The 26,246-nt window shown below is 46.9% G+C and overlaps 1 protein-coding gene across 1 annotated transcript in view; it reads right to left on the bottom strand.

Moving 5' to 3' along the window:
• TG (thyroglobulin) overlaps positions 1-21,633 on the bottom strand; it is a 246,605-nt gene extending 224,972 nt beyond the window's left edge. The window contains exons 1-10 of the mRNA XM_061171320.1: positions 21,567-21,633; positions 20,460-20,568; positions 19,046-19,143; positions 17,702-17,905; positions 17,178-17,337; positions 11,294-11,400; positions 10,682-10,825; positions 10,315-10,500; positions 4,365-5,465; positions 3,137-3,724 (exon numbers count right to left, since the gene is read on the bottom strand). Coding sequence (XP_061027303.1) covers positions 3,137-3,724; positions 4,365-5,465; positions 10,315-10,500; positions 10,682-10,825; positions 11,294-11,400; positions 17,178-17,337; positions 17,702-17,905; positions 19,046-19,143; positions 20,460-20,568; positions 21,567-21,633 — 2,764 coding nt within the window. The remainder of the gene's footprint in view (positions 1-3,136; positions 3,725-4,364; positions 5,466-10,314; positions 10,501-10,681; positions 10,826-11,293; positions 11,401-17,177; positions 17,338-17,701; positions 17,906-19,045; positions 19,144-20,459; positions 20,569-21,566) is intronic.
• Positions 21,634-26,246: the final 4,613 nt, after the last annotated feature.

Here is a 26,246-nt window from a genome sequence, read left to right as displayed (position 1 = left end):
ACCATAACTTTCTCATGATTGTTTCCCCATCACACGGCACAGTGCACACAGTAGGTGGTCCATAAATGCACATGAAGTGAAGAAAGCAAATTGCAAACAGGCCAGAGATGGCAATATGGACAGGACCTGACATCATACCCCTAGAGGCAGGAGCCATCATCCCCGCATGTGTGTAGTAAGTTACTGGTCACCTCCTTACTTACTGTCAGTCGTATTAATCCAGTTAGTTGAGGACTTTCTATGTACTGGACCTAGCATTTTCCATCTATTATCTGCTATAATTCTCACACCAACACTTTTGAAGTAGTTATCTGTCATAACCCAGATTTTACAGATGAAACTAAGACTAAGAGGAACGACCTTCCTCTAGCTCACAGAGTAGGAGGTAACAGAACCCGATTCAAGATGCCTAGAGCTCTGTCTTCTAGGTCCATCCTTCTCAAACTTTAGGGAGCATTAGATCCACCTGGGGATCTTGCAGAAGTGCAGATTTTGATTAAGCAGGTGGGGTCCGAGATTCTGAATTTCTAACAAGTTCCCAAAGTGGTGCTGGTGCTGCTCGACTCCACTCTGAGCATCAGGGCTCTGAACCAACGGCCACCAAGCCCTTCTGATAATACGCCCCCATCAACAAAAGAGTTTGAACATGCGCCCCCAAAACATGTGCATTTCTTCATTTATAAAGCATATGTATGTACCAGTATAATAATGTGCTGGGTACGGTTTTCTCAGCTGTTTCAGCTGTCAACAATTAATGGCAAAAACAAAAACAGAAATTTAAAAGGAAGAGATAAAATACTAAATATAAATGGAAGTTCTAATACTTTCTTCCCAGTGGATTATTCTATACACCCGGGTGGTCTACTCTACACAACCTCTCGTTACTCAATGAAAGAGATGGTATATTCTAAGGCCAGCTCCAACGCTTTGGTGAATAAGGTCTCAAAGTGAATAAGACTAGCTACTGAATTTACTAGGTGCTTTTGGTATCAGCAACTCAGGCCCCAAAAATTAGATCCAAAGAGGACCAAATTCAGTCTTAAATCATCTAAAATTATAGGAATGTCCCCGTGTAGGAGACCTGACCATTGGTCCAGAGAATCTCAAAAAATAAATGAGACTTCTTATATCAGTCCTGCTGACATCTGTGTGTTGACTTTGAAGGTCAGCCCATTGCTAGGACTTGACATGTTAAAGGAGAATCCTAGTAGTGGGTCTCCAGGCTGTTCAAGATGCCCAGGGCATTACCGTTCTCATCACATATTCCTATCACCCAAAACCCACTTCTGCTAAAGCCTAAACTTTGGCTAATGTCAAAATAGTGACACTAATTCAAAAAAATACATGCACTCCAGTATTCATGGCAGCATTATTTACAATTGCCAAGATATGGAAGCCACCTAAGTGTCCATAAACAGATGAATGGATAAAGAAGACACCTAAGTGTCCGTAAACAGATGAATGGATAAAGAAGATGTGGTGTATACACACACACACACACACACACACACACAATGGAAAACTAATCAGCCATCAAAAAAAGAATACAGTTTTTCCATTTGCAGCAACATGGAGGGACTTGGAGGGCATTATGCTAACTGAAATAAGTCAGACTGAGAAAGACAAATACTGTATCATATCACTTATATGTAGAATCTAAAAAGTACAACAAGCTAGTGAATATAACCAAAAAAGAAGCAGACTCACAGATACAGAGAACAAACTAGTGGTTACCAGTGAGAGTGGAGGGGCAATATAGGGATGGGAGAGTGGGAGGTGCAAACTACTGAGTATAAGATAGGCTCAAGGATGAATTGTACAACATGGGGAATATAGCCAATATTCTGTAGTAACTGTAAATGGACCGTAACCTTTAAAAACTGCATAAATTTTTTAAAATTTTTAAATAAAAATATTAAAATTAAAAAAATAGTCTGATTAATTTTAACAATAGCCAGAAAGGTCTGGACAATGCTGAACATTGCAAAGGATGAATTGAGAGATTTTATTGGACTTAAACAGCTATAATATTACCTGTAAAATTAGCAACTGCTGGTTAGTGAGATTCTGCTTTGGTAATACCAGTGTTGAATCTGTCTGGTTGCTCTTTCAAACTGATGGCATGGCTATTTGGTGGTAAGCATTTTAGTTTAAGACACAAAGTCAGCTTCCCTCTGTTTATGTCATACACTATAGCTTTGTTATAAGTCTTCTGCCACAAAGCTGAACTCACAGACCTCCTTCAGCAGCTCTTCAATTAGCCCTTGAATTAACCCCCCTCAAGTATTGATAAATAAAGGCACTTTGAAGACAGAAGCTCTTCCTGAGGTCCAGAGCACCTAGCAGTGTCCTTATAAGTAACAAAACCATCATAATATGTGCTGGTTAACCAAACGATGCACCTAACTTATGACAGATTACTAAAGCATTCGCCATACAGAGCAAGAGCCAGGTCATATTCACTTTACAGCCTTCGTTGGGCTAAGATAATGCTTTGCACACAGAAGACATCCAGTTAAAATTTGAGGCATTGATTTAAATAATCGATTATACGAAAATTTTAAAATGAATTACATTAACTTTGCCAATGCCTGACTGTGTAGATGAAGGGAAATCACTTCCCTTCTATGAGCCTCGGTGTTATGGACCGAATGTTCGGGTCCTCCCCAAAGGGATGTGCTAAAGCCCTAATCCCCAGTGGGATGGTATTTGGAGGTGGGACCTCTGGGAGGTGATTAGGTTTAGGTGAGGTCGTGAGGGTGGGGCCCTCATGATGGGATTAGTGTCTTAAAAAATGAAGAGACCAAAGCTCTTTCTCTCTCTCTGCCATGTGAATACACAGTGAGAAGGTGGCCTTCTGCAAGCCAGGAAGACGGCTCTCACCAGGAACCGAGTCTGCCGGCACCTTGACCTTCCACCCTCCAGAATTGAGAGAAACAAATGTCTGTTGGTTAAGCCCCTCAGTCTGCTACTCTGTTATAGCCTCCTGAGCTGACTAATACACTCAGTTTTCTCAACCATATGTTGAAGGGATGTACCTGGCCTTCTCTAAACTCCATTCCAGCTTTGACAATACACTCCCACCAGACACCCTTTTTAAAAAACCACAAATTCAGGTCTTCGTGGTTTAACTCACATGCTGGGACCTTGCTGGGCTCGGTCCGGGTTCCCTCCAGCTTTTGACCAGCCTCATCCACACACCAGCAGCTCCGGAGGTCGAAGTGGGCCAGTGGAGTGCTAAAGTCTGAGTAGGACCCTGGGTATCGGCTGAGCTGGCCATTTAGGATCTGCCAGAAGAGGTAGGGCTCCAGAAGGATGTTCCCTCCGGGCTGGGTCAGGTTCCCTTCCAACACTGCCAGTGGGACATCTTGGACTGAAGAGTATCTTGCCAGCCCTGGGAAGATGTCTTGTTGGCCAGCCTCATACAGACTTTGAATAAAGAGACGGAAGCTTCTGGAAGCCACTTCTCTGTAGCTCCTGATCTTCATTAGCAGCTCTGCAGGGGTCAGCTCCTGGCCACCACTGTTCTGAGCTCGCCACTGTTCATACCACTCAAAGGCCTGCTCGGGGGGCCCGTCACATTGCACGCGTCTCCACTGCCCGCTGGCACCGCACTGCGGGATATAGATGCTGGAGAGGGTGGGCGGCATGTTGGGATTAGAGACCAGGGCCCGCACCGTCCCAAGGAAGGCGCGCTCAGCCTGTAACTGACAGGGTGTGGGGCCTGGGGAGGAACAAAGCACAGGTACGTCAGGCTAAGAAGTTTAATAAGCCCCGAAGACCGAGATGGAAGACGTTAACTGTCCAAACTCCAACTAACACCTTATACAACCATAGAGACGCCATCAACCTTAAATTTGTAAATATCATCCAGAAAGAGAACATCCCCATCACTAAACCAACACGGTTGAGACCAGCTGTTGTCAGCACGGCAGACACGTATGTGGCAGTTCCTTAAGGCCAAATAAATCTCCCTATTCACTCCTTAGAATGGTGAACACTATCAAGACTTTTCTGGACAATTTTTAAATCAGCCAGCATAATATTTAAAATGGATAAACAACAAGGACCTACTGTATAGCACAGGGAGTTCTGCCCAATATGATGTAACAACCTAAATGGGAAAAGAATTTGAAAAAGAATAGATACATGTATATGTATAACTGAATCACTTTGCTGAACACCTGAAACTATCACAACATTGTTAATCAGCTATACTCCCATATAAAATTAAAAGTTAAAAAAAAATCAGCCAGCGTATTTTGCCATAACAGAAGTTGGGGCTTTAGCTACGACTGTAATGCACTGTGTCAGGACCCCAGGGGAGAATCAGAGTCTGCAGATTGAATACCCAACAGACTTACATTGCTTGGGTTCTCCAAGTTCACTTCGAGTTCCGGGAATAGGCTGACCCTCGGCGTCCACACAGTAACACTCTGAGTTGAAGCACTGGACGGGGAGGAAGTGCCCCTCACTGGTACAAGAAGGGACAAACAGGCTGGACCCTGCAGGCTGGCTACCCAAGAGGCTTTGCATGCGCATCCTTTGCTTTTCACACTCTGTGGGGCACTTCGGTTGTCCACCTCTGACCCTGGAGCCAGCAAGTTCTTGGCCCCGGGCATCCACGCACCAGCACTCTCCAGCAAAGCACTGGACCTCCTTGTAGCTCCCTTCTGCAGTACATGATGGGACAAAAAGGCTGCCAGGTGTCTGCCCACAGCCCTGGGAGCTAAGCACCATTTCCATCACGTCACCTAAATCCTTTGCTTTGTCCTCTGGCACAGAAATAGCATGCTGCAAGAAGAGAAGGAATTCTGGAAGCTCCAGGAGGGAAGAAAGGAATTTCAGGGCATTTTGATTCTCTTGTAAGTTGATTTCAAAGCCAAAGCTGCCCACAACTGTCTTATTCATAGCAACACCCGTCTTCAAGGCTTCAGGGGCTTCTGTGGCAGGATTTGAATCCAGTCCCACGGAGAAGGGCTTGGCCGGATCTGCTAGTGCCCGTCCATTTTGGAAGCCTGGGAGACCAAGTTGCTGGAAAAAGCGACTGAAATTAAACGTACCTCTTGGGCCCAGGGCTCCAGACAAGTTAAACTGGACGACATTCTCCAAAAATCTCCCTCCAAAGAGGTTTTGCTGGAGTCGCTTTGGGCTGGTGGTGAACTGCAGGGCGAGACGGGCCAGCTCTCGGGAGGGAAGAATCCCTCTGATGGCTTCTTTGAGGAGACTTTCTAGGGCAGCAAACCGTGTATCATGCCCTTGTACCACTGGGTGGAGAATCCCAGAATCCACAAAGAGCTCCTTGATCGAGGAGGGGCAGGATGAGGCAAATCTGGTGACTCTCTGAGAGCCCGGTCCTTCCTCGGGCGCCAAGAACAAGTCGTGCCGGCTAAAGTAGCCCGAGGGCCCAAAGCGGAGTCTGGAAAAGGCCCGCCGCCTCTCAGAGGGACAGGACTGGTCTTCAGCTGCAGGAGAAATGCAAACAGAGATGCAAACAGAGAAATGGTTTTACTATCACCAGTAACCCTGACACAAGGCCTCAGATCTTTCTGGTAGTGAGATGAAAAAAGTCAGTCAAGGACCAAATTCATACCTCTTGCTTCTCTGTATCTTTTTATTAACATTTTTTCCTTTCCCCCGAGCAGAACCCGTGGCCCCCATCTTGGGGAGTAAGGACTCCAGTTGACTTGACTTTCTCTCCTAGATTTCATTAGAGGGTGACCTCCCCCTCAGGCCAGGCTCAGAGACACCAGCTCACTTTCTGGAACCCAGACCACACATTCACCACCATGAATGATGTCTCCCCACCAGGTGTCCTGCCTCACCCAATATTCAAGTCCACCTGGAACCTCAGAATGTGGTCTCACTTGGAATGAGCATCTCTGCAGATGTCATTAGTTAAGATGAGGTCATACTGGATGAGGGTGGGCCCTAAATCCAATGACTGATGTCCTTAAAAAATGCCATGTTACAGAGGAGATACACAGGGAAGAAAAGCACAAGAAGATGGATGCAGAGACAAGAGTGATGCAGCTATAAGCCAATGAATGCCAATGACTGCCAGCAAACATCAGAAGCTAGGAAGGGGCAAGGAAGGAGTCTACTCTGGAGCCTTCCGAGGGAGCACGGCCCTGCTGACACCTTGATTTCAGACTTTTGGTCTGCAGGACTGTGAGAGAATAAATGTCTGTTATTTTAAGCCACCCAGTTTGTGGTCATTTCTTACAGCCCCCCTAGGAAACTACTGTACCAACAAATTCCTATTTGCTTTTAATGAAATGTTGTTTTCCAGTATTCTCCTACTGGAAGTCTTAATGGCCTTTAATGCTTCATCATATGCTCTTCGTGTGGCTTCCAATTTCTCCTTGTGGGTCATTTCGTCTAGGCTAACTAGTTTGTAGTCTGTTTGAGGAAAAGAACCATACTTTAAGTGCTATTGGTATTTCCCATAATTAGAAATATTTTCCTACGTTTCAACATATTGATACAGTATATAGGAATTATGATATTTCCCATAATATAATACAATAATGCCCACTCAGCAAACACACTTAGCACATTCTCCCAGGCTTCTTGACCTTTCCTTGAAATTATTAATTAAATAGTATTAACTCAGTCAACTCAATACATGCGTGGTCAGGTCATTCTATCTGAATATCCTAAGTTGACTGTCATCCCATTCAGAGAAAAGATTTTAAATTCAAACTCTGATTGTCTCAGTCACATAGGTGGAAGGGAGAAAGCTCCATTTTTCTCCATAAAACCATAAACCTTAGAAGTCCTTTGCAACCCACCCACCCGCAACTTTTCCAAATAATTCTTTTCCCTCAGTTCACATGGGTGCCAAAAAGGAAGTCAGCCAATTTTCCTCTGTAACCAGGCAATAGAGAAAGAGCTGGAACTTGCGGTCAGAGAGAGTGAGAAAGACTGGCAACATCTGAACACATAACACATCCGTCCACGAGGCCGCAGCTTCCTCTAATGGATATTACAGCAAGGTACGGAAGAAATCAAGTTCACGGCTCGGCTTACTCTCTTTCCAAATTAAGAGCATATCCTGTCCATTCATTTGTTATGTAGAGTTACCAAGGCCAAAAAAAAAAAAAAAAGAAAATTCAGATATTCGTTCCATGTGGCATTTGTTTCCATGGAAACAGGACTGATACACCAGAGAGAAAAAGTAAAAAAAAAATATAAGATCCATGCATTTGGAAGTAATTTTGGTTTTAATTTGGAAGACCGCAGTTCTCCATTTTCACCTGGAAATTGGAGGGCACAATATTCTCTGGGTTTTAACAGAATCAAAGTGTAATTGTAAAACTACCCTCAAGGCAGAGCTTCAGAATGTTCTTTTTCTACATCCTCACACTTAGCAGATAGGATGGTACCCAATACTGTGCCAAGAACTCAAAATGTTAAGTTGGAGAAATCAAATGGTTTACCGGGAAGTACTGAAAGAACATTAACACATGTCTATTTTGAGCCTCTAAAAAGACTGTACTCCTCCTTCACTGTTTCAGATCTTGCCCAGGCCATCCAGCTCACCTAAATTGGAAGCCTGCAAGTGCTCCTGGATTCCTCCCCCTCCACTGCTAACACCTTTCAGGGTCTCACTGCAAGGTGGAATGGAGTCTTTTTTTTTTAAGATTTTCTTTTTTTGATGTGGACCATTTTTAACATCTTTATTGAATTTGTTACAATATTGCTTCTGTTTTATGTTTTGGTTTTTTGGCCACGAGGCATGTGGGATCTTAGCTCCCCTACCAGGGATCGAACCCACACCCCCTGCATTGGAAGGCGAAGTCCTAACCAGTGGACCGCCAGGGAAGTCCCTGGAATGGAGTCTTACTGCAATGCCTGGTGACAGGTCTCATGTCCACACCCTCTTCCACAGCCCGCTGCTTCTACTTCAGTATTGCTTCCCATCCTGGGCTGAATAGTCTCCCCAGAACTCATGTCCTTCCTGGAACCTCAGATGTGATCTTCTTTCGAAACAGGGTCATTGTAGATGTAATGAGTTAAGATGGGGTCCTACTGGAGTAGGCTCTACTGCTCTAGAGGGCTCTTAATTATAGGATTAAGCGGGCTCTTAATCCTATACAACTAGTGTCGTTACAAGAAGAGGAGATGAGACACAGAGGCAGACACACAGGGAGACAGCCATGTGACAACAGAGGCAGAGTGTGGAGTTATGCAGTCACGAGCCAAGGAACACCAAAGATTGCTGGCGTAAAAAAGAATGAAACAATGCCATTTTCAGCAGCATGGATGGACCTAGAGATTATCATACTGAGTGAAGTAAGTCAGACAGAGAAAGACAAATATCATATGATATTGCTTATATGTGGAATCTAAAACAAGGGTACAAATGAACTTACTTACAAAACAGAAATAGAGTCACAGATGTAGAAAACAAATTTATAGTTACCAGGGGGTAAGGGTGGGGAGGGATAAATTGGGAGATTGGGATTGACATATACACACTACTATATATAAAATAGATAACTAATAAGGACCTACTGTATAGCACAGGGAACTCTACTCAATAGTCTGTAATGGCCTATATGGGAAAAGAATCTAAGAAAGAGTGGATATATGTATATGTATAACTGATTCACTTTGCTGTACACCTGAAACTAACACAGCATTGTAAATCAACTATACTCCAATAAAAATTTTTTAAAAATAAAATAAAACAATTACGTTTCTGTCTAAAAACACAAAGATTGTTGGCGACTAACACAAGCCAGGAAGAGGCAAGGAAGGAGTCTCCCCTGAAGCCTTGAGAGCGAGCATGGCCCTGTTGACACCTTGATTTTAGACTTCTAGCCTTTAGAACTGTGCAAGAATATATTTCTGTGGTTCTAAGCCACTCAGTTTGTGGTCATCTGTTACAGCCACCCCAGGAAAGTAACACAGGCCCCTTATCTCTCTTCAGGACACTGCAATGACCTTCAAACGCCCCACTACCTGCAGCTTGATGCTCCTGTACAATCTGTCCTCCAAAATGCCTGGGCTGTCTTTCCTACACACAAACCCCACATGGCACTCTCCAGCTTAAAAACCCTCAACAGTTCCTCTGACCCTCCAGGATGAAGCCCCCAAGCCTTTGCTTTGCTATGAAAGACCTTACTACCCCTGCCTTTCAGAGCTCCCCACCCCAAACATACTCCAACATGTTTTTTCTCTATCTTTCTCGTGGATTCACTGTTCATTAGCTCACCAACGCCTATTACAGATCTTCCTCGACGGTGGTGGGGTGACATCCTGATAAACCCATCGTAAGCTGAAAATATCATGAAGTCGAAAACGCATTGAACACCCAACATTGTTGCTTAGCCTCGCCTACCTTAAATGTGCTCAGAACACTAACATTAGCGTACAGTTGGGTAAAATCATCTTAACACGAAGCCCATTTTATAATAAAGTGCTGAATATCTCATGTAAGTATTTGGTTTTTTTGGCCTCACCGCGACGCTTGCAGGATCTTGGTTCCCCGTCCAGGATTTGAACATGGGCCCCGGCAGTGAAAGTGCCGAGTCCTTACCACTAGACGGCCAGGGAATTCCCTCATGTAATTTATTGACTACTGTACTGAAAGGGAAAGACAGCATAGCTGTCTGGGTACCGAATGGTCATAAGTGTATTGGTTACAATCGATGGGGAGCTGCGGCTCGCTGACGCTGCCCAGCATCACGAGAAAGTTTCATACCGCATATCTCTAGGCCGGGAAATGATCCAGATTCAAAGCACTGCTTCTACTGAATGTGTATCATTTTCGCACCATTGTAAAGTCAAAAAATTGTAAGTCAAACCATCATAAGTCGGGACCCTTTCGTATTTATGTCCTTATAATTTTGTTTCTCCTGCTCTTTGTAGAGAGAACACCTCTCGTTATTTTCCTCCTTCAGGAAACATCTTTATTTTAGAAGACACTCATCAAGTGTCACCTCTTCCATGAAGCCTTCCTGGATGTTTCCTTGCCATACATGCTGCGAGATAGGATTGACCCGGTTCTGCTCTGTGCTCCTTCAGCTATCAGCACACACTTCTCTCATGGCACGTGTACACTTAATTCTTCTTCTACTATTCTCTGAGCTCCCTGAGGAAGCAACCATGCCTGACGCAGGACGAGAAATGTGTTGGAAATTAATGATGATAAACGGGTTTGCATCATGTTGAACCTGAAGGGCCCGTGGGGGCACCCTCAGGAGGCAGTGGAATTAATGGGTCATGAAGAGGTCCGTCTGGAGAGACACTTAAAGTCACACGGCCTGATGAAAACAAGAGGGGAGGCCTGGAGAGGACACCCACCACAGGACGGAGGCTCCCCTTGACGCCGCGTCCCCTGGATCTCCCGTCCCTGGGCGTCCACACACCAGCACGGCCCGTCCCTCTGGCACTGCACCGCCTGGTACTCCCCATCTGGGCGGCAGCTCGGAGCGCAGGGGTGACCGAAGCTGGTGGCTGTAAACCGCTCCACTTCACATTTCGTGGGGCCTACGAGAGATCCGCGTGGTAAAGGAAAGGACAGTTGGTGTGTTTACAGCATGCGTTCTGGACGCTGGTGAGATTGGTTCAATCCCCGCACCCAGTTTGCTGGGACAGCCACGGAGACTTGAAACCCGAGTGGTTTTCTCCTAGCGGAAACACACACATCTGCCGTGGGCTTAGTACTCACATCGGAATCTGCCAGAGGTGACTAGCTGCACTGCTAGGAACCGTCTCTGCAGTATTCGGTACAGGGTGGTCTCAGTGAAGGTGGAAGCAAGGTCCAGGCCAGCAAAAACGGTGTCGTAAATCTCATCGAGTAGCAGCTCCAAACCTGAGCCAAGACAGCAAGCGTTTGGAGGGATGGGTTCATTCAGACAGGAGGCCCTGACCTCGCCGTGTAAACAGATATGAAGAGGCCAGAGCCTCCACTGGCATCATTGTGCTTTGGGTCTGAACAGGGCTTTAATGGTTTTCAAAGTCAGGGCGGCTGTGTATGGCTGCACAGTTTGTTCACAGCACAGGGGAGCACAGCTGAGAGAGTGAGAGATTGCAGTCCATCCCGAGCTCTACCTGCCAAGCTTGGAGCTGCGTCTGCGCAGGGGCGGGGCGGGGCGGGGGCCGGGCACCTCTTTCCAGGGTGTGCAAAGGCGCCGCGTGGACCAGCAGCAGCTGTGTTTAAAGGGCCGCCCTTGAAAGTCTGCGAGGGCCACGCCCGCCTCCATATCCAGGGCAGCCCAGCCGCTATTTCTGGTTTACAGGGAGTGACATTTAGGCTCTCGGGTCTGGCGAATGCGCTTACCTGTCTCAGCCAGTTCCCGCCCTTGGCTGTCCACACAGTGACAATACCCAGACACCTCCGGAAACCTTCTGCGAAAGGAACTGAAGGTCACAAATGCATCTGGGAACCTAAGAGACAGTGGGATTCACGATCACCATTTCATAAAAAGCAAGTCATCATGAGCTCTTCCTGTAGAAATAAATTAACGTGGCCTCATTTCATCTGGGGAAAAGAAATGTCTGCTTCTTTATTTCATGCCATTTGCTCCAGGCTTCCTGCAGTAAATGTATTTTTTTTTTCTAAATTGGTTGTCCTTGGCCAGAGCGAGGCTGGACCTGTGAAAATAAAGCTGTGCTTGGCTGTCATCTACTAATTAGCGTTTTTCTCACTCGTGGCATTTGACCAATTTATGCCCAAGCATGTGTCTCATAGGACCAGGCAGAAAACAGTTAATGAGCATTGCATTAACAAGTTCCTTTACTAGAATATAACCCTAGAGACTAAGGGCCAAGTGTGCTTTACAGACATATGGTACACATTGTAGATGATCTCATTTGGGGAGATCAGACGACTTCAGATCCCTTTACAACTTTTCAAGAGCTTGAAAAGAAGCCAAATTCCACGATAGGAAATTCTTATGTAGGCCATTTCCCAGTCCCATAGTTGAAAAAAACACCAAATCAATGTGACATCACTAACAAGGACTATACATCCCTTGCCATAAATTGAGGAAAAGGATGCCTGAATCCTGCCTGACCCGGCAATTGCTAAAGGGAGCTAATTGGCTGGGCTCCCCATCCTGGAAGTAATATGAAGCCCAGGTGAGTGACGTAAAGCTGTATCAGGAGTTCTTCCCACATGCAATGACACAGCAACCAGAGAGGATTTGTTCATCTTTATGCAACACTGAGAGACTTATTTTATGCCCTATATAGCAAGTCTATGAAACCAAGTATAGTATGTTTCTACCTACATCTGGAAACATATCCCCAACCAATAAGTTAGCAGAAAAGCAGCTCTCTGCACAGATAGGTCTATTGCTGTGTAATATATTCTAGCAAAATGTTGAAAACAACCTTAATGTCCAAAGATATGAAAATTAAAAGTAAATTATAGTAAACCCCCTAAACGAATGCATGTATAATATTATGTAAAAAGGGTAGAATACAAAATGGCATGTACATACACTACAATTGCTCCTATGCAAATGAACCAGTATTGGAAGGGAATATATTTGCAGGAACTGCTCAGAGCCTGAACACAGGGTGCACGAGTATTAGTTAATTTGAATGGAAATGAATGCACAAAACAAGACCTATGAACGCACTGCAGAATTATGGATTTTTTTCCATGTTGTTGGTCTACGACTGTGTGTATGTGAGTTAAATTAAAAAGAATGTTACACTAAGTGAGTTGAATAAAAGAAACTAAAAACTCACTTGGCCCAGTTGCTCCCACTGACAGGAGGTATATGACAAAAGTTCATTCATTGGAACCTGGGACAATTCAATTACAAAAGTGCTAATAATAGTAGCATAATCACTTCCATTTATTGAACACTAATTTGTTGAAGACAACCTGCAAAATGTTTAATATATGTTGACTCATTTAATTCATTTAACCCTCCTAAAAGGCAGGTGGTATTTTTTTCATACCCATTTTAGAGGTTAAAAAAGTGAGGTATATTGGCCATGGGTCTTGAACCAGTGGTGGCAACTGGGGTTCAAATCCAGGGCTTCACCACCACGTGATCTCTGCTAATGGTGTTACGCAGTGTGTTTGGCTGCACCCAGTTCCTGCCCCATATCTTGAGAGCCAGTCCTCCGTTTTGACACTCTTCTTTCTAGGTCGGACACTGAGCTTTTCCTGGCATCTAATAGACAGTGCTGGGTCACTCAGCTGGCCCGGAGTCCTGAAGCCCATTCCAGCATGAGACACGGGAAGTTTAAATCACTCCAGTCCCACATTCCACCAATTCAACCCAGAGACCCACCTCAACCTTCAACTAATGGAAAAGGATGCTTCCCTTTCTTTGGATTTTATCAGGATGATAATAAAAGAGTCCTCAAGAAGGAAAATTGTAGTGGAGGGGAAAATGATGGTGTTTCTGCTTTTATGTTCAGATTGTGGCCAACATAGAGTTAGAGAAATCACAAATGAGGCTCCGTGCAATACAGAATGTCAGCCCCTGCCAGGTGTCCGCTCCTGCCCACCTGCAGTGTAGGATTCGTGCCCCTGGACCCAGGGAGCCAACACCCCCTACTCAGTCAGATGCTCCAACCCTCTCCCGGACAGCCCCTCCAGACATCTCGCCATTGATGAAGACTAGCAGAGCCCTCCTCAAAGTCAAGCGCTGTGACTCCCACAATGCCTGGGGCACTGCAGACACTGCAGAGGGTCCTGTGAGGGTAACAGGTGATGAGTCATGAGGATGTCTCCACACACAGTCGCTCACACGTGCAGGTAACGAGGCCCCTTTACCACATGTTATGACGCATCTGCTCCTTCTCCCTGGATCACCTGTATAGCATGGGTTGCCAAGGCATTTGAAGAAGTGTGAATGAGCTCAGTCACTAAGGACAAGAGCTGATAAAGAAACCGACTGACTGAATTTAATTCGGGTCACTAAAGCCTTGATAATGGCATCGGCTCTTAAGCCCTTTACTACAATCTGCTTAGCCAGAATACGCTTCCCTAGTTAGTGGTTAGGTAAGGGGGATGAGAAAGATGGGGGAAGGGTCGGAAGGACCAGCAAAGCTCACTCCATCATGTCACCCCATCATGACATGTTTTTTTGGTCACCGGCCAAACAGGTGTAGTTAACAGCCGCCTTTTTCAAGAGGCAAAAGGACCTGCCTTAAATGGGCAAATGCTGTGGCCAAGTTCAAGTGTAAATCATCACCCAGCACATCAAGAACCCACAACAAACAGGTTGGCAAATGAGGCTTCCAGGCTCCCTGTGGCCCCATGGAAATAGGTCAACTGCCTTCTGCCACTTCTCCATGTGAATTTCCCATAGAAATCGCCTCAGATTCAATATTCCAAAAGCAAATTTGTGACTTTTCCTTTCCAGACTCTTCCTGTACCATCCATCCAGAAACCAGACCTTGGAGTCCTCCTTAACTTCTCCTCTCCCTCGCCTCCCATGTCTGTTCCTTCACCAAGCTCCATGGTGTCCACCAAGTCAACATTTGTCCAATCCCGCTCCGTCTCACCACGGTCCTCTCCATCACCTGCTCTGGTCCAAGTCGACAGCACCTCTCACCTGGACTAGTACGGTAGCCTCCGAACTTGTAGAGTCACCCCCAGGCACCCATTCTGCTCTTCCCCGACCCCAGTCCATTCTTTTCAAACTCCAAGTCTGATGGTTAATAAGATATACCCAACTCCCACTCAGGCTTAAAATTCTTGATGCAGTATTGGGGACGTACTGAAACTAAAAAATTACTCCTTGCTTATCTGAAATTCAAATATCACTGGCCATCCGGTATTTTTTCAACTGGCGACCCTAGGTGTTACATCTAGACTCTCCACGTAGCCTCCATGGCTCCTGACACTTTGCCCCAGTGGAGTCACTGGGGCTGGCACTGCCCAGGTCTGCTTATCAGAAAATTCCTGAATATGGCTGGGCTTCCAGTAACCAGCCATCTGACCCTTCCCATGACCTTCTTAAATCAGAATTCGCTCAGAGACATGCTTGCTTACATGAAAGAAAGGCTCCCATTTCAAGGGTAAACTTTTTTTGTTCCGTAACAATAGATGCTTAGTCCTGAATGTTTGCCTTTAACTCCACTGCCCTCTGGTGGAAGCAGCTATGCATTGTGCCTCAAGCTGGCACCTGCAAGAAGTTCTTTGATGACTGTAGGTCTACTGTATGCAAGGCTCTGTGCTCTATGCTGTGGGGAACAGAGATGAACTGAGGTTTTGTGGGATGGTAAAAGGAGACAGACAGCTCTGGAACCCACCAATTGTGCTTCCCAGGCTAGGGTCCTTAGCTTCTGTGCTTCAGATTCCCCACTGTGTGCCAGAGACCATCAATTCCAATTATTTTTGTAAATATTGAAGTAAATGAAAGGATCTCAAATTCCCTGTATATAGTGAACATCCAGTTGAACTTGAACTGAGCACACATTGGTTTGCATCAATGAGCATCAGTAAATCAGGCTGTTTGGAGATTCCTATGTGCACACGGGCAGGCCTTGTGGGGCGGGGAGGGGAATGTAACCTACATTTGCTGAATGTAACCTACATTTGCTGAAGCTGGTGATCTGTAAGGAATCTGTAAGGATTCCTTACAGGTGCATAATAATTTACAATTTTCACAGTGGTTTTATAGACAAGGGCTCAGCACATCTTCACCATGGCCTAATGAGCCGGTGTTGTCCTTACAGATGGGGACACTAAGGCTCAGAGAAGTAAGTGACCAGGTCACTTTGCCAGCAGTGACAGAGTCAGAATGAGGGTCACAGGGCAAATGCTATGGGGCCAGGCGGGTAATGCAAACAAATGGAGCAGGAGGTGTGTGGCAGCAGGACACGGAGAGACCCAGAGCAGCGGGGGGTGCGCGCTCAGTCCAAAGAGAACGAGCTTCTTGGTGCCATGCGACAATGCATGTAGCCCTCACCCTTGTTCTTCAGAATCAGGAATTCAGAATTTTGTGTATTATGCGGAACACATAAAATTGCTGATGTTCAACTATTTTTACCTACACAAATGGAAATTTCACAGGATTCTACTTAAAATCCCCCAGTTTTTAAAACACTATGCAGCTCAAAAGAGACTTAACTCTGGGACAGTTCTTGGTCACAGGCTTTTATCTGTGACCCCTCCCAGCACATCCCTCTCTCTCATAGGGAAAGAAACTTGCTGTTTTGAAAGCCAGCCACATAAAGGCTCAGGTTCTCCAAGAGAATTCCTATCAGTATTCACAGACTAATATTCTTATTTATTTTCACTCAGAATGTTTCAATTGTATCTGAAGTCTGTGCGTGCCCTTTACAGTAATAAAGTAGCCATCTTGAATAACCAGAAGCTATCCAGTTATTTGGGCCAAGATCTATGATGCATCTCCCTTTTTATATTTGTTATTTAAATCTTTAAACTCGTTGATAGGTGCAAACATACATGCAATTTATAAAAATGCATAAAAACAGTCCACGTTTTTTACGGAGCCATCTTTTTTCCTTTTCTGCTGGTTCCCTTCTCCACAGCAACCTGACCCTCAAGGTGGCTGTGATAACCACACAGTATGTGCTTATTCATATTTTTCTCTGCGCTCACCTAATCCTATATGGACACAAGCATGATCACATAATATGAATATAATATATAATCATATATGCACATGAAGGGACCTGTCTGCTTGTTTGTTTTCTAAAAATTAAATCCTCTTATATTATCTGTACCTTGTGTATCATGTTATCTTAATGTGCTGCAGAATCCTCTCCGAATCAACTGGAATAGTTGATTTGCATTTTTTTTAAGGGCTGCAGAAATATTTACGGCAGGTACACATTTATCCAGCCATCCACCTTGGGTTGTCAGTCACTTTGTTCCCAGTTTTGGGCTACAATAAAAAACGATGCAGTAGACATCCTGGTACATACATCTTCACATTCTGGTGTTTTTATCTCCATAGGCTGGCTGGGCCAGAGGGTTCGCCTATTTTTAATCTGAATGGCTATTGCCAGCCTGCTTTGTGGGGAATGCTGTAGCCCTTCAGATGTCCGTCACAGCAAACAAGCGTGAGGCCTCGCTCCGATCCCACGGGCTGCGTGTCTCACACACACACGCGCGCGAGCGCGCGCGCGCCCCAGCGTACAGTCCCAAAGTGAGCAGGAACTTTGGCAGGAGATGGGCAGGGATGGCCCGTGATGAGTACACTCAGGGGTCCGGCAGCCCTTACCTGCTGTAGCTGTGGACCAGGTCGAAGATCATCATGTCCGTGGTGTTGACGAACTTGCACTGCACAGACATGAAGGCTCCATCTGGAGTACACTGGGGCGGGGACTTGTCCCCCACCCCATGGAGGAGACGGCGGTTTCTTATCTCACAGCTCCCTGGACCTAAACATTTCCAAGAAAACAATTTTTAATTCTTCCATACAAGGAGGTGTGTACGCTTCTGCAGTCTAGGTGCATGGGTTCATACTACACTCGTGACAGCATCCCAAACAGGGACTAAGGCCTGGGACAGGAGATGCTCCTCGAAATCCTACTTACTCTTCTAATGATCAGCCGGTGACTGTTGCTGTCCACCACATGGAACTATCAGAAGGGATAAAACCTTCCTAAACTCCCTTCCTTCTCTGTGCTGAGGGCCAGGTCTTCTGCCTTTTCTCGGGGAGCCCTGACCCCGTTTTGGTTCCGATATGGGAGGCCGCACACAGCCTCTGCCTCCTCATGGGGTGCTGGTGCCAGCGGGACTTACATCGTGTCGGCCTCCCCCGCTGGCGGGTTCCGTACACCTCCATCCCTTCCGGGTCCACACACCAGCACTGCTCGCGTCGCAGGTCGCACTGCACGGGCTCGTAATCCCCCGGATCCTGACACCGAGGGAGGTAGGATGTGGCCGTGCTGTTGACGTAGCTGCTCAGCAAGACCTGCTGCTTCTGCAGCTGGCAGAACGACAGACCTGTGGCAGCAAAGAGCAGCGTCAGAGCAGGACGGCAGGGGCGACTTAGGGGTCGTAGCCCAGGCGGACCACGCTCCCTCCCCAGAGGCGGGAAGGCAGGGCAGGGCGGTCCTTCCCACAGCCCATGGGTGCTCGATGAGCTGGCAACAGCCTCAGGACCAGCGTTCCAACTGCCCAACTCTATATGCCAGGATTTCTTCTGACATCCTGCGGACCGAGCTTGGAAGGGCAGATTTCATCGTGTCCCATGGGTCCCCGGGGCACCCCACAGCCCTGGCACTGCAGAGGTGCAGTGTGAATGGAGTACCGGCTGGCTGTTGACAGCTTGTCTGAATTCAACTTTCCCCGCACACTTGCTGTGTGACCTTGGGGAAGTCCGTCACCTCTCTGTGCCCCACTCACGTTATCTATAGAATTAAAATACAACTGCCTTCTTCAGGTGCGTGAGGACTAGTGACATTAGTGATTACTGCTCCTATTGAATACCTACTGTGGTCCGGGTGTCTTATGTGCATTTTAAATCCTCACAACCATCACAGTTGATCCTATAGCAGATACTATATTCGTGTTACAGACAAGGAACAAGAACTCAGTGAGAGCATAGGACCCAGCAGCATGCTGGCCCCCAAAACCAGTGCCCAAAACAGAGCTTTGCTCCATTAAAGGATAAGTGGTTCCAGGCTCAGTTTCACAATTTTAAGATGACCAGTGTAAACTGACCTTTGTTTCAGGCTGAACTGTGACATGCTTTAAATGGGGACTGGGCTTTGACTACTCATCGTAACAATTATTTTAACAGGGAAGTTTTCACCTCAGTCTCAAATTTTAGAAACACCCCAGGTGAAAGAACACTTCCTGTGCATGTAGCCACTTTCTGGTGTCAGAGACCTTTGATGTCTGTTCCCTGTTGCTTCCTTAGCACCAGGCACCGAGCCTGGCACATGGGGGAATTCAGAGGCGATTAGCTAAACAAATGACTTGATTGTCTCGTTGATTTTCACAGCAGTCCTGTAGGAGATAGGGTCGAATTCAAAGGGGAAGATCCAGCAGCCCATGGGGAGACTCACCCTTGACACACCCAAGCCTAGTGCTCTATCCAGGATGTGAGTTGTCCCCAGCGGTTCCCCCCTGCCAACTTACAGGCCGCAGGCCGCCCAGGCTGCCGGCTGCCGGGCACTTCCCTGCCGTCGGCGTCCACACACCAGCAGGAGCCGCCATCCTTCCCGCACTGGACAGTCCTGAGGGCAGGAGACACAGTCAGGTACCTTTCTTCTTCCTTTCCATCCCTCCAAGCTTTAATTCATTTAAACTAGGAAGAGACTGGTGTGGAGCAGGGCAGGTGACTAGAGAAATGGAAAGCGCTGACACCTGTGACAGCCCCGCACATTCATTCTCCACCTGGCCAGTCTGCCAGCCCTGTAGCAAAGGCCACCCTGGTGTCCACGCTCCTGTCCCATGGAGGCTGCAGGGGGTAAAGGTGTTCCTTACGTGGACCAGGAGTGGACAGACAGTGGCCTGGGTTACGGTTACTCAGGAAGCGCTCTGTGGGTCTCCAAGGGGAAGTGATGGCTAAACTGAGGTGGAGGGGCGAACAGGTGTTATACTAGGGGCCTAAGAAGGTAAAAGGTGTTCCAGGTAAAGAGAACATCGTATGCAAAACCTTCTGAGGAGGAGCAGGGCTGGCTTGAACCTGCATGTGGCCAGGAAAGAGACACGGGAACAGCTATATATCGATTAAATAAGGCGGCAAAGGTGAACCATCCTCCTAACTCCTCTGCTCCAGAATTCCCAGAGCTCCAAGCAGGGACCGGCCTTTGCACTGGCCTTTGCACTCTCGAGAGTAGGTAAGAGCTTTGTCAGGCGCACGAAGCAAGCGTGTGAATAAAATGGAGGTGGGGTGGGGGGTGACGAATGTCTCAGGGATGTTTCCCAGAACACAGTCCTAGAGACGGAGTTCCCCTTGTTCAAACGTGGCTGGAACAGCGTGGGGAAAGTGAAACACATGCAAAGGGTTCCTGTGTGTTATCACTCCACTCTTCCGGGAGAGAGTCCGGGCCCCAAGTTCATGTTAGGGCAGCCAAAAACCCCTTTCAGAGAGGAGCCCAGTGGGGAGACAGCGTCATGCAGCCCAGAGAGCCGAACTCAGCACAGCTTGGAGGCAGCCACTGACCTGAAAGTCCAGAGGCCCCTGCTTCTCTCCACCTCTGACTCATCAAGAGGATGCAGGGAGGAGAAGAGGCGCCAAAGCATCAATCATTTGATCTCCCCACCCCTGTGCCCCTTATTAATTAGGGTAAAAGTTTTGGCAGGAAAGGAGGGGACATCTTTGGTTCTGGTTGGAATGAAGCATGGGTTGGGGCACTCTGGGTCAGATGACTCAGTGTTGATTAATCTGAGGATCTGAGCGGCAGGCACCCTCCAGGTGACAGTAGCCACATCTCACGTTCAAGGAGGAGAGTAAAGGGAGGGCGGGAAGGGTGGACAGGGGACAGGAATGAGACGTGCTTTAAGGCCTCCAAGGCCCCTGAGTCCACACGGCAGGAGTAGGCCTTACTGGAAGCTGCCATCTTCAGCGCACTGGGGAACGTAGTCTGCTCGCTTCAGAAAGGCCCCCTCCCTCTGCTGCTCACACGGACGGAGAGGCTGGGCGTCCACCTGGTACTCTGCACAAAGGAAGTGACTCATCAGAGAGGAGTTGCTGGTCTGGATTCCAGTAAGAGAGACGGGCTCCCTAAAGGCACAGATGCTCTTCCGGGTTTTATTTCTAGCACCATCATCAAGTATGTTCTAACTTGCAATTTTGCAGCTACTCACACTTTTCCAACTATGACATTAGCTCCCGTAATCCCCTGGGAGGCATTATCTCCACCTTACCCATGTGGCCCTAAGACTCGGGCAGGGAACGTCGTCTGTTCAAGATCATACAGCTGGCAAGAGAAGGATTCAAAACGAACCCGTGGATTGCACGTTCCCCCAGGGAGCAGCTGGGTCAGGTCAGAACACCATGCAGGAGGTGCTCTTGAATTTATCAAGGCACTCCCTGCAGACAGAGCGCCGTCCTGGTCCCGCATGGGAAGACACATTAGTAACTCCCATGTGTCTTATCTTCCATGGAGAATGCGTGTAACATGCAGGGGCTTATGCAGAAATCACAGTCACAAACGCTTACTTTCCCAGCGAGGAAGCAAGCTGAGACTTATCCAAAGTCACAGGTTAAGTGGCTGAGCCGCAGCTAGAATTTAGGTCTATTTCATGCCACGGGTAGATTTGTGTTTTTCACTACCTGCTGACTATTTCTCAAATACCCTACACGGATAACCTAGTACTTGAGATCTCTAAGAGAATTAAAAAAAACAACGGCAATGCCAAAATTTGCTAACAGGGTGGGGTGGGGAGAACTAGAATCCAACTAGGAAGATCTCGTTTCCCATCTCCTCTCCACAGATCACTGACCCCGTGACCTCGGACCATCCAGTTTCCCTCTCAAGACCCTCTGTCTCTTCATCTGAAAAGGGAAGAGCAAGTAACTGACCTCGGGACACCGAGGATTAAATGAGATCACAGAGGGTCCAAGGCCCTGGGGCAAATCCTGGCTAACAAGGGGCTGGCCTGAGAGCTCCCTCCTGACCCCATGCTCCATGGCCTCAGGCTCACAACTCACCAAAGCTGTTGGCTGACACCAAGCAGGCTGAGCCCAGCAGACTGAAGACTGCCAGGGCCAGGGCCATTTTCCTGGGCCCTTCCAGGGATGAAGAGGTAGAAGCCGCTGCCCCCTAGGGCTCTGGCCAGGGAGCCTTTATAGAGCTGATGGGGGCGCCCCCAGGCCACCCGCCAGCGGCGCTCAGTGAAGCAGCGCCGCCCTGTTTTCTCTGCTGGCCACGAGGAGGCCCTCCACCTGCGTCTGCTCCCTCTCAGGACACTCATGTGGCCAGTGGGGGATGAGAATCTTGTGCAGCTGTCGGGGAGGAGAACTGGGGGGCATGGCTTCAAAATTCACCTTCAGGGGTAAAGGCCAAAGCTCTGCGGCTTTCTGGGCAACGAGCTCAGGCCCACCATGAAGGAAACGCAATCCTACCTCCCTTCCCCCTCCTCCCTTCCTCCTTCCTTCCTCCCTTCCCCCTCCTTCCTTCCTCCCTCCCTCCCTTCCTTCTTTCCTTCCAACAATGTTTCTTTAGAGCCCAAAAGTGTAGCAGACACTATTCTAGGCAATGAGGATATGGCAGAGGACAAAACAGGCAGAACCATTAATACAGACTGTACGAATTTTAGTGAGAGAAGCCCCCCCCCCACACACACACACACACATTCATATTCATATTTATCCTCCTTTCCCTTCTGTCCCAGGACTTCGGATGTCGCCAACCAAAAAAGAGCAGGAACCGTGTCTTCCACACGAAGCCTGCACATCAGTGTGTTTTCTCCATTTGCTTCTCCACCCGAAGGGGTAGGGGATGGAGGCTCACTCCACAGGTGTTCAGAAGGAAGCACGGGCAGGTCTTGAAGAGCACTTGGCCGTGGGGTCAGGGAGATAACTAACAACGAGACTTAGATTTCGGGCAAAGGTGATTTGAGAAGATGTGCTGGCATTTACTGGAAAATTAGAACTCCCCCCGTGTGGCCCCTTGCTACCCCCATTACATGGGGTAGTTCTACACATGCTATGGAGACCCTATAACAATATAATAAGCATAGCCTTCTGCAGCCCCTGCCATCTCTCCAGGTCCAGGTGTTCTAAAGCAGACAAGTTTTCTAAAACATTGAAACCACGGTTAGAGGTCTACCAGAAACCCCACTCACCATGCTTCCTACCACCCCCAACACGCATGCACGGACCTTGCACAGGTCAGCCTGTGTGCTGAGTCATTCTCGCTGGTCTGGCCTCTGGGAAGCAACAGAGTGGAGTCAATGAGGGTGAAAGCGTGCAGCCAGTGGGCCAGAGCCACATGGGCTTCCTTCAGAGTCAGCATGACGCGTACCTGGAAGGAGAGGTGCTTCTCTCCACCCAAGCGATGGACCGGTAAGCTTGGAGAGAACCACACCAAGACGCTGCCTCCTCACCATGAAAACCCCTTTCTCATGATGACTCAGCTCCTTGTCACTGCTCTCACCTGATCCCCCCTGAGCTGGGGGGACGTACAAGCTTTTGTGGTAACTCTGAGTGGCAGTGCCCTGGTCTGGCCTCCCCAAGTCTGCTCCTGGCTCAGGCCTCCATCACTCCGGCAGGCTCTTCATCACTGGCCCTGTCACCTCTCCCTCCCTCCTCGATCCTAATACAATCACATAGTCTTCTCGTTCATCTCCTTCATTCTTGACGGCTAGGGTGCTAGGTATAATAAGCACCTACTGGAGATTTGGGGGAAATGGAGAATAATTGGAATCCAGAGGAGGAAATTGCTTCAAAACAAACACATCAGATGCCACTCTTTCTGGCCCACCACAGAGAACTGCTTACCAGCCATCTCTCCTAGAACTCTGCTTGCTGCCATGTTGCTGGGTCCCCTGCCACTGCCTTGGACAGCTACTCTCATCTCCCACATAACCAGTGACTCAAAGCCACATTCCTCTTTCTCCTTGGTTGCCAGAGTAATAATGAAAATTCCTGGAACTTGACTTCTGCTTCCAGAAGATGGAATAGACACATTTTTTCCCTATTCCTCCTGCTAAGTACATCTAAAGCCCCTGGATATTATATGTAACACAAACAGAAGAAGACACTAAAAGATGGATAGAAGAAGACAGCCATCAAGCAACCTCAGGACCAGAGGAATAATATGGTAGCAAGTTCCCTGAATGTTATTTTGCCTCATGTATCTCAGACTGGGTGTTAGAGAAGACAGCAACCAGAAATGCCAATAAGCACAGACCCCCAAAAAAGCCCCGAGAAAAGCTTTTCGAGCCAAAGGTCCAGGAAAGGGGAGCCTGGCAAGACAGAAAACTTTTAGACAATAATTGCTCTATTCCAGCAAACCTCACAGAAAAACACTGTGGCTCCACCCCAACCCATGCCAGCAAAAGCCAGCTGGGGAGACTTGGGAATTCCACCCTTGCCAAGTTAAGGAGGCTCTCCAAGCCCCCACCAGGGTGGTGACTGAAAGGCCATGTGAGAAGCCAGAATTTTTACCCCAGCTGGGCTGGAATGAGCCCCCTCTCTCTGTGGGGTCAGTAGAGACCACGTGGGCAGCCTGAACTTCCACCCACTCCCAGCCAGCAATAGTAAGGATGCCAACCCTCCCAGCTAGGGTTGCATCAGCATTGGCTGACCGGGGAGCCTAAACTCCCACACCCAACCAACTGGTATCTGTCAGGTGGCAATGGAGATGGAGCAAGAATTTGGACATCTTTCCTTACGAACAGCAATGAGGTGGTGTCCCTTTTCTCCCACCTCAGTGATGTCAAGAGTTCTACTAAAACAGAAGATTTAATATGATCTAGATTTTCTCAACACACACCCAAACTGTCCAGGTTTTGACCAAAAATCACTCATCCTACCAAGAATCAGGAAAATATCAACTAGAATGCGAAATGACAATCAGCAAATGCCAATACCAAGATGATACAGATATTACAATTATTTTAAAAGAATTTTAAAGCAGTCATCATAAAAATGCTTCAACGAACAATTATGAACATACTCAAAACAAAGGAAACTATAGAAAGTTTCAGTAAAGGCATAGTCACGAACAAAGAAACAGAAGATGTAAAAAAGAACCATATGGAAATTTTAGAGCTAAAAAATAAAATAACCAAAATAAAAAACTTTATATATGGGTTAAACAATAAAGTGGAAGGAACAGAGCAAAGAATTCATGAACTTGAAGACAGAACAATAAAAATGACCCAATCTGAACAACTAGACAGAAATGTATCAAGGATATGGAAGAACTCAACAGCACCATCAACCAGAGGATCTAATCAACATTCACAGAACACTCCACCCCACAAGAGCAGAATACACATTCTTCTCAACACCCATGGGGTATATACTAAGATCATATCCCGGGTCATAAAACAAATCTCAACAACTATAAAAGATTTGATGTCATACTCTGACTACAATGGAAATGAACTAGAAATCAATGCCAGAAAGACAACAGGAAAATTTTCAAACAACTAAACATCAGACTTGTAAATTATCCATGGGTGAAAGAGGAAGTCTCAAGGGAAATTTAAAAATACGTTGAAGTGAATGAAAATGTAAACACAACATATCAAAATTTGTGGGACACAGTTAAAGCAGTACTGAGAGGGAAATTTATAGCACAATGTTTACATTAGAAAAAAGGGAACGTTACCTGCCAACCTGGTAACTAACAACATCCATGGAAAAGTAAGGGGTGGAATAAGAGGCCAAGAGCACTTAGGGGAGAATCCCTTCTCATGGACTGAAAACCAGGAACAAGGCAGGGCATTTACCTTCTAACAATTCTCTAACATACTCCTCCCTCCATAAATCCAATAGTCTTAACCATTAAACGCAGAATGGCTAAGTCTTGGAGAGGAAAAGATCATCCATCAGAGTAGTCCTACTCCCACCTCAATGAGAGCCTACCAAGAGTACCAATGGCATGACCTTGGACAAGCTACTTAATCTCTCCATGCCCCAATTTTTCCATCTATGAAGTTGTAATGTTATTAGTGCCCAAACTCATAGGATGATGCGATTACTAAATACATAAATATAAGATGCGTAGTGCAGGGCCTGGCACACAATAAGCATTCAATATTCTTTTTCTTGTAAAGCTGAGAAATTTCCAGTGGTGGGAGCACCAGACATCAGTCTCATTTAAGGTACATTTCTTTCCCTTCAACATATTTAAAATCTCAACTTTTATTTCCTCTTTAAGCTCAATGTGCTGCACTGAAGGCAGGTGTATCTGGCAATACCTCATCCACTAGCTTGGGTGGGCAGTCATTCACAGCCTTGTCCCACACTGACTGCCGTCCTGGAATTTTGCCACCCTCTTAAACCTTAGCCTTGGCAATGTTTCCTCATCACCATTTTTTTCAGCTGAAGAATCATTCTCAGCTCATTGAAGCTTTTGAAGTCCATGGCACCATGGAACTGGTGGGACCATGTCAACTGAAAGGAAAATGCCCAACGTAAGAGTTGTGAGTTTTTTTTATTCAGGAATCTTGCTGAGGACTGTAGCCTGGGAGATGGCCTCTTAGTAGTTCTGAAGATGTAGGGGAGAAACCAGCTTCTAAATGCTTTTTGGCTAGGGAATACATGTAGGCAGGCATACATCTTGGTAAAAGACTACTGCTAGTCACAAAGAACGGATACCTTGAGTTAATAATTTAGTGCTTTTCTATGTGCGGGAAGATGCAAGAATCTGGGTTC

This window comes from Eubalaena glacialis, chromosome 17, assembly GCF_028564815.1.
Source record: "Eubalaena glacialis isolate mEubGla1 chromosome 17, mEubGla1.1.hap2.+ XY, whole genome shotgun sequence".
NCBI lineage: Eukaryota > Metazoa > Chordata > Mammalia > Artiodactyla > Balaenidae > Eubalaena > Eubalaena glacialis.
Note: the sequence above shows the minus strand (reverse complement) of the source record. Positions and strands in the feature narration are given on the sequence as shown.